The sequence below is a fragment of the Mercenaria mercenaria genome, chromosome 3 (assembly GCF_021730395.1).
Source record: "Mercenaria mercenaria strain notata chromosome 3, MADL_Memer_1, whole genome shotgun sequence".
NCBI lineage: Eukaryota > Metazoa > Mollusca > Bivalvia > Venerida > Veneridae > Mercenaria > Mercenaria mercenaria.
This window is the reverse complement of record NC_069363.1, coordinates 34609493-34622850: the sequence shown is the minus strand read 5'-3', so window position 1 is coordinate 34622850 and position 13358 is coordinate 34609493. Positions and strand designations below refer to the sequence as shown.

Here is a 13358-nt window from a genome sequence, read left to right as displayed (position 1 = left end):
TTCTGCACATCACCTTGATGAGGTAAACTTTGACCCAAGTTTGATGAAATCCTTCAAGGGGTTTAGAGATATAAGCGTAACCCAAAATGGAGGCTCAAACCTTTGACCCTAAGTTGTGACCTTGACCTTGAGCCAGCATGACTGACTCATGGTTCTGCACATCGTCTTGCATGAAGGTGATCATTTGACCCAAGTTATAAAATTCTTCAAGGGTTTAAGAGATATATAGATTAGCGATCACAAAATGGAAGCTCAAACCTTTTGACCTAGAGTTGTGACCTTGACCGCGCATGGCTGACTCATGGGTTCTGCACATCGTCTTGATGAGGTGATCATTTGACCCAAGTTTATAAATTCCTTCAAGGGGTTTAAGAGATATAGAGCGGACAACAAATGGCAGGCTCAAACCTTTGACCTTGAGTTGTGGACCTTGACCTAGAACCGACAAGGGACTCATGGGTCTGGCACACATCTTGATGAGGTGATCATTTACCCTAAGTTATCATGAAAATCCTTCAAGGTTAGAGATATGACCCGAGGCACGATTTGTTAGGACGAAGGTACTGACAGAAAGACGGACGGACGAAAGAAGGACGGAACGCAGACATTCATAATTCCCTCGGCCACGGCGGGGGATTAAAAACAAGGTTATCCGAACAAAAGAAAATTTGTTACAGAGAGGGGGAAAATATATAATCAAACATTATTCAACATGAGTTATACCATATTTTGGTGCGTATAGGTCGCCTTTTTTCTACCCATTTTGCTGCCTGAAAAAGTTCCTGGACTATACGACAAACATTGCCAGCAGTTTTTTTTTCGGCAATTTTCTGACCGTAGCTCTCGCAAAATTACTGCATCTGTACGAACGAACAAATGGATAAAAAATATCAATATCGGGCTTTAACAATAGCGGTTACTTCAATAAAATATATTCGTAACTAACCCATACAGACTATTAAATTACGTAGCTCTATTCATAGATGTTTTTGCAGTCTGAAATTACGTGTTATCTACTTTCTTTTACTGACGCCACTGACATTACTCCGGGTGGATAAAATCCCTGACAGATTCCGTCCTCCATTCCAAACATTGTTTATACTAATCTTAGCTTATTAAAACTTGAAAGATAATTTTTTACTTTTGATTTTAATAAAAGAAAAAAATCCAAAAAGATTATTTTGTTAATCTTTTTACAAGAATCAAAGAACCGGTTATTACATGACACGAAAGTGTTTAATTGCGGCAAACAATTCACACTTAACTTGCATATACAGAACTTAAACGCAAACCATCTGCGAATTTGTCAAAAGCGCTTTTCTTGATGTAGCTGTTACCGATATACTGTTGGTACAAACGGTTGGGAACGAATACACGTCCGATTCCACCAATCGTTCGATAATAATTCAGTTCGCGCATCAATAGGCCGCCGCCATAACTTTTTGCCGTTAATATAATATTGCTGGGAAAAAAATCCGAATTTAACTGCGACTAATACCTAGAAGTAATTTGACCATTTCCAGAGCAAAATTAGATGCGGATAACATTACCGCGACCAAAACACCAAAATACGGTAGTTCTTCCGCTATGCACCTCCTTTCATTTCCAGCTATGATAACATTGTCCTTCAGTGGTTTTAAAATTACCATCTGCCCACAAATGTGATGGACAGACAATCAGAGAAAAGAATTGCATTACTATATCCTTCTCTCACTCTTGCTGTGTGGGGTAATACTTTCTAACACACCAAAAACTTCTGCAATATGTGATTTGCATAAGCAACCTATCCACTTACCATTCAAAGTTTGTGACATACTGGTAATTAGACTGTGAACATATTTCAATGATTTTGGCCAGCAATTCATCCCTGTAGTTTGTACCCTCTGCCTTGTCCATATGTACCATCAACTTCTTCACTATCTCCATCAAATTCTTCTTTGACACCTGCATATAGAAACATTCTTGAACTTAGAATTATTGGTCAAGGAAGCTTTGCTACAGACACAATTATGATAATTTAAGCCCATGCTAGAAATTTACTGAAATTAAAGAAATTCTTTAAGGTTTTAGTGCTGCAAGTCCCATGAATTTATCACCCAATTTCTTAAGCAAAATAAATGATGGTTTAAACAGTCTTCCAGTATGTTTAGGTTAGAGATTTTCAGTTATACAACGATGGTGTCTCTTGTGGCTCTGTGAATTTGTTAGTGCTGCCTCAATATAATATCACTCTGTAGACACGTAACATGATATCATACCCAGTCTGGGCCAGTCACATAATACTAACACTAGACTGACCTGCAGAATTACCTGGAAGTATCCTATTAATGTTGAGTGCCAAGCCAGGAACTATAGTATTATATTTTTATTAAATTAACAGTAAAATCCAGCTGGCATTCAACATTACTCCCACATAAGAGCAGAACTCTACTTCAACATGTAATCAAACAAATGCATAATTTCATTTACTGTTCCAATTATTTTCATGTCCATCAGCCTGTCAATACCACGGAAGTCCACAGATCTTTCATAATTTTTTCCAGTCATAAAAGTTTAAATACATTAATGAAATATCAGTTTTATAAACCAAAAAAATTCATTTGCTACCTTCTGAAGAGTTCAAGTCCTCAAAAAGCCTTACCATACTACAAGAGCTTTTACATCTAAATACACTTACCATACCATAGAGGAGATCTAATGCCCTAAATCTAATGGACTCATCCTTGTCATCCAAACATTGGAGAACCAAGTCTTTGTGTGTCTGTACAGACTTGGGATGTGTCTGCAGTATTTTGGACATGGCAAGCAAACCCAGATACTTCACTGTAAATAAGACATATAAGCTTAGTGACTGGCTAAATCTACTACAACATGTAAACTTTCACTTCTATCATTGGACCAATCCACACTAAGAGCATGACATTGTACCTACATATTTCCCTCATATATGTCACTGTATATGTACAAAAAATCTGTTTAAAATGCAGGGCAGGGAATATGAAACTAAAACTGTAGCAGCATGTTCCGAATACTCCACATACCCAAACCATTTTTGGCCAATGTGCCTATACATCAGTTTTAACTAGGGATGGCAACGAATAGCGATTTTGGTATTCGAATATTCGGTCAACCTTCCGAACGAATATTCGGTCGTCAAATGATCAACAAATCAACTCAAAATCTTATGAATTAATCGTACCCTTACCTTAGCAGCGATCTGCATTAATTCTACTTCCGTTTACACCGGAAGTAATTCAGACATTGGCGAATTAAGATTGACTAATCGTTCTCATCACTTGTTCATCTTTTTGAATATAAAATATTTGTTATTTGCCTTAATTTACATATAATTTATATAGGTTTTACTACTTTACATGAGTAGCCTCCGTAAGTAAGGTTCTTTCCACACGATGATCGCGTGCAATCATTAAAGACAGCAGCATTTCTTGCATTTTGACAGCAATTCACGTCATAGCATAACATATTTTCTTAAACGAGCTGTAAATTAAGACGTGGTGGGGGAGTTATAACAAGGCTGTCTGAACAGTGGCTCGACATTCAAGAATTGATTGAAAATGGGTCAAATATTCCACGGATATTCCGACAAAGAAATAAATAGATTAGACAAACAATGTTTCCTGTTAATACTTTGATTTCGGTAAGTCTGCAAAAATGGCAATATATGAGCCAATTTCAAAGTCCAAAAAAAGGCATAATTCAGTCAAAATAGTTTATGTATCTTGCTACAGATGACATAATGATAAACAATTTTAAAGTTTAAAAGCCAATGTCAAATAGTTTTGACAAAACATGGACTTGTATGAAACAGAACCAATTCAAATCAAAAAGGGCCATAATTCTGCAAAATATATGACAGAGTTATGTTCTCTTTCTACAGATAGAAACATTATACTAAACAAGTGATAAAAGTTTCAAAGCCATATGTCAAACCTTTACAAAAATATGAATACAAAAACTTAACCAGATTTCTAAATCAAAAGGGCATAATTCAGCCAAAATCTTGATGGGTAGTACTCTTGCCTATAACTGACATGGTGATGGTTAACAAGTGTGAAAGTTTCAAAGCTTATTTCAAAGCTTTGTCAAATATGACTGGTCGAAAACTTAACCAGATTTCTAGTCAAAAGGGCATAATCAGCCAAATCCCGAGAGTTATGTACTCTGCCTATAAACTGGCCATGGATGGTAAACAGGTGAAGTTCAAAGCTTATCTAAAAGACTTTGTCAAATATGAACGGTATGAAAAACTAACCAGATTTCTAAGTCAAAGGGGCCATAATTCAGCCAAAATCTTGATGGGTTAGTGCCTTGCCAATAACTGGCCATGATGATGGTAAACAATGTTGAAAGTTTCAAAGCTTTATCTCAAAAGACTTTTTTCAAAATGTGGACTGTACGAAAACTTAACCAAGGTGTACCCGACGCCGTGGTGGTAGGAAGCTCTATTATTCTTCGAATAGTCGAGTAAAAATATATTCTGCTTAACTTTACTCTTGTCTGATATTGAGTAATTCTACTATTTTTTCCTTACAAAAGCATTTATATCAAGAGATGATCTGTTTACATGAAAATATATTCATCACATTTGACTTGTTTCAACACTTTTCGGCATTTTTCTTTACTCAGATACATCTTAAATCGACTTATATTGAAATCCGAGTCATTAGTTCAAGTGCTTTCTGATGATTTTTAATTACATGCAGTTCGCACCTACCGAAAACAAGGCAATTTGTAACGGATTAACATCAATTGGGGACCAATAAAATTTCTAAAGGTAAACAATTAGCGGTATTTACTACAGGGTACGATGTCATCACCATAGCGATGTACAATCTTGGCACGCTAATATAAAAAGTGACACGTCTGACAGCGACAGAAGCCATTTTTGTGCGTATAAGAAAGCGAATTTTGGTAAATTAGATAGACGAACATACTGGTTCTTTCATTTGGTTTCTATTTATTTCTTATGATCAGATATTTTTTCCGAATATTCGAATAGTGAAACAGTATTCGAATATTCGTGTCATGAACGAATATTCGAATATTCGTTGCCATCCCTAGTTTTAACTCAATTTTGCCTGTATGTGTATACTATCTCATTGTGGCAACTTTCTGTGATTTTTATTGAGTGAATCTTACTGGAAGTTACCATATGCAATGATACATTTAGCAATGTATAAAGACAGCATTATAGAATGAAGTAGCCATTACATCACACTTAAATCTGTACTAACAGGAGCTTGTAGAACCAACTTTAATGTGGCATTAACCCTTATCATGCTGGACACGATTGATTCTGCCTTTATGACAGTGTAGATTTTGATCAGCCTGCACTTCTGTGCAGTCTGTTCAAGATCTGCACTGTTGGCCATTCAGTATCTTTTTTGGTATGCACCCCATTTAGCAGTTAATGGTACTGTCCAAATTGAAAGATGGACAAGTTCATTCAGGGTAAGGGTCAAGTTGCAAGCACTAAATTGCAAATTAACATTTCAAAGCTTCAGTTTTACTTTTATCAAGAATTATTGTATCACGAAACTACTGAGATAAAAATACGTACAATTCTGGTCGGAATCTTCTATCAATATCCTCAGTTTCTGAACACATAGCTGAAAAGCAAATTGGCATTTTTATCCCTCGCTGAAGTAAGATAAATCTGTAAACATGCTAGATTAAAAACTAAGATAAAAAGCCTTAAACCACCAAAATAATAATATTAAAATAAAGTTCAAGCAAGAATGCTGAATGATGTTGTTGTTGTTTTTTACTTAGTTTTACTTAGTTGTTTACATTAATACTAAATTGTAATTCATCTTATCATCTGTTTGACATCACAAAAATACAGCTTTAAGAGTAATTTCTGAAATTAAACAAGTTCTGAAAACAACAAAGTTTCTACTCTCTCCACTATAAAAAAGTTGAGATTGTACCCTCTCCGTTACAGCAAGTTTTGACAATAATACAGTTTCTACCCCCTCTGCTTCATCAAGATCTGACAATAATAGCTTCTATTCCTTCTCCTTCAACAAGATCTTACAATAATAATTTCTATCCCTTTTGCTTCAACAAGATCTGACAATATTAGTTTCTATTCCCTCTGCTTCAACAAGATCTGACAAAATAGTTTCTACCCCCACTGCTTCATCAAGATCTGACAATAATAGTTTCTATCCCTTCTGCTTCAACAAGATCTGACAATAATAGTACAACATATCACCTCTGCTTCAACAAAATCTGACAATAGTTTCTATCCCCTCTGCTTCAACAAGATCTTACAATAATAGTTTCTACCCCTTCTTATTCAACAAAATCTGACAATAATAGTTTCTACCCCTTCTGCTTCATTAAGATCTGACAATAATAGTTTCTATCCTTTCTGCTTCAACAAGATCTGACAAAATAGTTTCTACCCCCTCTTCTTCAACAAGATCTGACAATAGTAACTATCCCCTCTGCTTCAACAAGATCTGACAATAATATTTCCTATCCCCTCTGCTTCAACAAGATCTGACAATAACGTTTCTATCCCCTCTGCTTCAACAAGATCACATAATAATAGTTTCTACCCCTTCTGATTCAACAAAATCTGACAATAATAGTTTCTACCCCTTCTGCTAAGCTTCATTAAGATATGACAATAATAGTTTCTATCCATTCTGCTTCAACAAGATCTTACAATAATAGTATTTATCACCTCTGCTTCAACAAGATCTGACAATAATAGTTTCTATTCCCTCCAGGGCTTTTTTCCACTATAAATCTACCTCCGGTAAAAGGAGGTAATCCCAATGCAAAAAACAGAGTGCTGCCGAGGATTTCAGCATGATGGGCCCATGGTCCATCTACCCTGAAAACATGGGGCCATTCTGAAACTTTTGGGGCCATTCAAAAAGAACCGATTTTACATTAAAAAGACTTTACATTTCTTATGCATTTAAGAAGTGTATTTTTTTTTTTAAAAAAATAAAATTATACACAAAGTTCATGCCATTTATTCTCTTTTCCCCTTTTAACTTAACCATATCTACCAACCAATAACTTCTTCTGAAAGCTCTGTTTGTCAGATGTTTTACTCTTACTTTTTTGCTCTACTCAAAAATTTTTTGACTGGTGGGGGTCGGGTCACTCTGTGATTCTGGGGTTGTTGTTTAATGTTCAGCGACATATGTAGTTAAATCGCGCTTTTGTTCAATGTATCATTTCTATTTGTATCTTTTTCCCCCGTGAACTAAAGTCTGGTTTATTTTCTTAGAGGCAGGAGGACTGAAAAATTTGTGCAAAATCGCTTTTCCTTTCGGTGCGGCCGCCATTTTGATACAACCATGGTGCAATTATCACGACAATTATTTTTAATCAAACCAGTGATCTCCCCCGGAGGGATGTCTATCTACCGTGCAAGACCGGCAAACTACGATTGTTATCGGGTTCGAGTTTCAGATTTTCTGGCGCGCCAAAGGCCCACCGACGCGAAATTTGCTGCGCCATTCATATTTTTTTCGCGCCAATGGCGCAAAAACGCAGCCTCAGCAAAACTCTGAAAAAAGTATGTTTTTTTTCCCCAAAGTTGAATTAAAAATTCCCAAATGATTATACCTTTTAGGGCTTTTGTTGTTTTAAGATAGTTTTGCTAATTTGTATGTATATTTAGGTAAATTATAATACTGCTGAACAATCACTGAAATGCAATTCATTAATATTTCACACAAAAACACATTTATGTAAATTTTGGCAATTTGCAAATTGTCCCAATTAACCCTTAGCGTGCTGGCGGCAAGTGACTTTGCCTTTGCGAACAGTGCAGACCAAGATCAGCCTATACATCCGTGCAGTCTGATCATGGTCTGCACTGCTCGCTATTCAGTCAGTAAATTTTCAGCGAACACCCCTTTTAACAGTTAATGGTTCTGTCCAAATTGAAACATGGACAAGTTCATTATAGAAATTTAGCAGGGTAAGGGTTAAGACAATTTCCCAATTCCACCGGTATCGGTGGCATTCCCAAATTGATGAAAAAAAGGCCTGCCCTCTGCTTCAACAAGATCTGACAATAATAGTTTCTATCCCATCTGCTTCAACAAGATCTGACAATAATAGTTTCTATCCCATCTGCTTCAACAAGATCTGACAATAACAGTTTCTACCCACTCTGCTTCAACAAGATCTGACAAAAATAGTTTCTATCCCTTCTGCTTCAACAAGATCTGACAATAATAGTTTCTACCCCTTCTGCATGAAGAAGATCTGACAATAACAGTTTACACTCCTTCCGATACAGCAAGGTCAGAACTAATACAGTTTCTACTCTATCCACTACATCAAATTCTGATAATTATCCAGTTTTTTCTCTTCACTGCAAAAAGTTCTCACAATAATACAATTTCTATTCTCCACTACAGCAAATGCTGACAATAATACAGTTTCTATTCTCCACTACAGCAAGTTCTGACAATGACAGTGTTTCTATTCTCCACTACAGCAAGTTCTGACAATGATACAGTTTCTATTCTCCACTACAGTAAGTTCTGACAATGATACAGTTTCTAATCTCCACCTCAGCAAGTTCTGACAATGAGACAGTTTCTGATCTCCACTACAGCAAGTTCTGACAATGATACAGTTTCTGATCCCCACTACAGCAAGTTTTGACACTGATACAGTTTCTATTCTCCACTACAGCAACTTCTGACAATGATATAGTTTCTATTCTCCACAACAAGAAGTTCTGATAACAATTCAGTTTATATCCCCCACTACAAGTTCTAACAGTAATATAGTTCAAAACTTGAACTGTATTCACCAATTGTACAAAGCCTGAAAGTTAAAGGCTTAAGAAAGCAAAAATTTCAATATGCTAAAATTTATATTAACTTTATTCCTGACTTTTAAGAAAATGGACATAACATTTTATTTTATAACTACACTATTTTTTTCAGCAAATTGAGCAGAACTAGGAACCTTCATTCAATATCAGCGGACATGGAATCATTTTTGAGCCTTGTATAAGTTATTATATTTATCACAAAAACTTTAACCACAGAAGCATATTAAAAATTTCTTCAGTATATATAAGTGACTTTTGCCCATATTAAATTACATCCTGCAAAATTTATTTGCCTTTTTTAAAAACCGTTTGGCATTTAAACGGGACAATTTGGGCTAAATATACACTTACAAATTAAAGATATTCAATGCACAACTTTCACTAAAATAACTAACTTTAAATACAGAAAATCCTAATCAAATGACCTGTACTTGACTATATATATAATTGTTTACATTTTTATAGATGAATTTGGTTATAATATACAGTCAAACTTCATTTGCTAGAACTCAGATAATTCGAAAATGGTCCTTTGCTCGAACTCATTGTCAGGTCCTGGTAAAATCCCTATATAATGTATATTGTTTCACGGCTCGAACTTCTGTTTGTTTGTTTGTTTTGTCGCACCAACACAATTATAGGTCATATAGCGATTTTCCAGCTTTGATGGTGGAGGAAGACCAAGGGTATCCCTCCGTGCATTATTATCAGGCGCGGGCACCTAGGTAGAACTGACCTTCCGTACAATCAGTAATTCAAGGGCCATAAATCAAAAGTGCTTGGGTGGATTTGACTAGTTATCGAACTTGGCTAAGGTCTTATGGCCAAACGCATTTTGTTCAAGTTTAGTGATCGGATGAGAAATGTTGGATTTAGAGAGCAGACAAGAGTAAAATGGCGGATTTTTCGATAATTCAAGGGCCGTAACTCCAAAATGCCTAGACCGCTTTGGCTAGTTATCAAACCTGGCCGAGATCTCATGGTCAAACACATTTTGTTCAAGTTTGGTGAAGATCGGATGAGAAATGTTCGACTTAGAGTGCGGACAAGAGTAAAACTGCCAATTTTCCGATAATTCAAGGGCCGTAACTCCATAATGCCTGGACCGATTTGGCTAATTATTGAACTTGGCCGAGGTCTCATGGTCAAACACATTTTGTTTAAGTTTGGTGAAGATCGGATGAGACATGTTTGAATTAGAGTGCGGACAAGAGTAACAAGAGCTGTCACAGGAGACAGCGTGCTCGACTATTTCGATGCTGGATAATGAAACTGGGCATATCTGAGGAAACTAGAGCTATCACTGGAGTGTTTAATGACTCCAATTGTGGATGAAGATATTGCACAATAGCCTGAGTCTATGTCAAAAATATCAACTTAAAGTAATGAGAGGTAAAGATAAAATGTATCAAAACACTATATAAGTATATCCTAAGCAAAAAGGGGCATAATTCATTAATTATTGGTGCCAGACTTATGCAGCTTGTGTCATATAGTGTGGTTGATGATGTTGAACAAATGTTTTAAGTTTGAATCAAATCCATTCAGTTATAACAAAGACAGAGTGAAAGTGCATCAAAACTTTAACCTAAAATTCTAACTAAAAAGGGGGAATAATTAATAAAAGATTGGTGCCAGAGTTATGCACCTTGCATCATATGATAAGGGTAATGATGTTGAATAATTGTTTAAGTTTGAATCAGATCCATTCAGTAATAACAGAGATAGAGTGAAAGTGCACCAAAACTTTAACCTGAAATTCTAAGTAAAAAGGGGAATAATTCATGAAAATTGTGCCAGAGTTATGCATCTTGTGTCATATGATGTGGGTGATGATGTTGAACAACTATTTTAAGTTTGAATCAAATCCATTCAGTAATAACAGAGGTAGAGTGAAAGTGCACCAAAACTTTAACCTGAAATTCTAAGTAAAAAGGGGGAATAATTCATGAAAAAATGGTGCCAGAGTTATGCACCTTGTGTCATATGATGTGGGTGATGATGCTGAACAACTATTTTAAGTTTGAATCAAATCCATTCAGTAATAACAGAGATAGAGTGAAAGTGCACCAAAACTTTAACCTGAAATTCTAAGTAAAAAGGGGAATAATTCATGAAAAAATGGTGCCAGAGTTATGCACCTTGTGTCATATGATGTGGGTGATGATGCTGAACAACTATTTTAAGTTTGAATCAAATCCATTCAGTAATAACAGAGGTAGAGTGAAAGTGCACCAAAACTTTAACCTGAAATTCTAAGTAAAAAGGGGGAATAATTCATGAAAAAATGGTGCCAGAGTTATGCACCTTGTGTCATATGATGTGGGTGATGATGTTGAACAACTATTTTAAGTTTGAATCAAATCCATTCAGTAATAACAGAGATACAGTGAAAGTGCATCAAAACTTTAACCTGAAAATCTAAGTGAAAAGGGGGGATAATTCATGAAATATTGGTGCCAGAGTTATGGCCCTTATGTCGGATGATGTGGATGATGATGAGGAATAAGTATTTCAAGTTTGAATCAAATCCATCAAGTAATTACAGAGATAAGTTGAAAAAAGAGAAAGTGCACCAAAACTTTAACCAAGGTGGGGACGCGGAAAGACGCCGACGCCGACGCCGGGGCGAGTAGGATAGCTCTCCTTATACTTCGTATAGTCGAGCTAAAAAGGTCGATTTTTGGTAATTCAAGGGCCATAACTCCAAGACACCTGGACCGCTTTGGCTAGTTATCGAATCTGGCCGAGCTCTTATGGTCAAACACATTTTGTTCAAGTTTGGTGAAAATTGGATGAGAAATGATCGACTTAAGAGTGCGGACAAGCTTTGTGACAGACACTTACACAGACTAGAGTAAATCAATATGTCTCCCACACCACTGTGTGGTGGGAGACATAATTTTGCTATACTACTTGCTATGTAACTGTACGAAGTCACAAAACATGTGACAAGTTGTCTAATCAAAAATTTGATCATCAAACATTTCTTTACTGCACTTTGTCACAGAGTAAAGTAAGTACAGTCTTATCCTAACCACGTCAACATAAGTCAGGTTAGAAGATTCAAACTATGCAAGAATATCACCAAACAAAAATTATTATCTTTTTTTTAGTACAAGGGGCAAGAAGAAAAAATAAATTGTTTCTATAAAAATTAGAAGTTTTATATTCTGTCCATAATTTCACTCATTTATCAGTTTCTGTGAATCAGATAAAAAGAAAAGGATGAAACTTTCAAATGCAGCAATAATTTCTCAAATTAAATTCTTCCTTGTATATTGGTGATTCAAAAGAGAGAGCTGTTACCTGAGGTTAGCAGACATACACAATACAATATTAATACTAAAAGCTCCCAGGATTCTTTTCTTTAGAAGTTCGCAAGTAAATGTACAGATACTACTAATCAAATTTGGTGTGCACCTATCCAGTAGTTCCTGAAAAGTTTTCTTTAGAACTTCTCACTTTTAGCAAAAAGTTTGTGAAGAAAAGTAGAATTATTCAAACTAAATGCAAGATGATATAATATCAATGTTGACAAATAGAGGAAAAACAAGAGCTGTCTCCATAGGATGACACATGCCCCCGATGGCACTTTGAATAAATAGTTATGGCCGATGTTACAGTTTAGGACCTTTGACCTACGGACCTGGGTCTTGCGCGCGACATGTCGTCTTACTGTGGTACACATTCATGCCAAATAATTTTAAAATCCATGCATGAATGACAAAGATATGGACCAGACACGCCCATCAATGCACTATCATGAAATATGACCTTTAACATCTAAGTGTGACCTTGACCTTTGAGCTACGGACCTGGGTCTTGCGCGTGACACGTCGTCTTACTGTGGTACACATTCATGCCAAGTTATTTGAAAATCCATCCATTGATGACAAAGATATGGACCAGACACGAATGCACTATCATGAAAAATGACCTTTAACGTCTAAGTGTGACCTTGACCTTTAAGCTACGGACCTGGGTCTTGCGCGCGACATGTCGTCTTACTGTGGTACACATTCATGCCAAGTTATTTGAAAATCCAACCATCGATGACAAAGATATGGACCGGACACGAATGCACTATCATGAAAAATGACCTTTAACGTCTAAGTGTGACCTTGACCTTTGAGCTACGGACCTGGGTCTTGCGCGCGACATGTCGTCTTACTGTGGTACACATTCATGCCAAGTTATTTGAAAATCCATCCATCGATGACAAAGATATGGACTGCGGACAGACTGATAGACTGACAGACCGACAGACTGACAGACGGTTCAAAAACTATATGCCTCCCTTCGGGGGCATAAAATTAGACTTTTACACTTTATTGACAATTGTTGCTATTTCAACCTGCTCTAAGCAGAAAGTATGACATTAAAAGGAGCACTGGATGCACTGGATAAAAATCATCAACCCTTTCTGAAATTTTCTTACAAACACTACTACAGTCCAGCTGAATAGAGGAGATTTAAGGAGAATGTTCATTTTCTGTGCATTAACTTTGGTGAA

At 36.2% G+C, this 13358-nt stretch overlaps 1 protein-coding gene across 1 annotated transcript in view; it reads right to left on the bottom strand.

The window, feature by feature from the left end:
* Positions 1–13358, bottom strand: part of LOC123525106 (AP-3 complex subunit delta-1-like) — a 62400-nt gene that overhangs the window by 27869 nt on the left and 21173 nt on the right. The window contains 3 exon segments of the mRNA XM_053539655.1: positions 1748–1944; positions 2678–2823; positions 5582–5630. Coding sequence (XP_053395630.1) covers positions 1748–1944; positions 2678–2823; positions 5582–5630 — 392 coding nt within the window.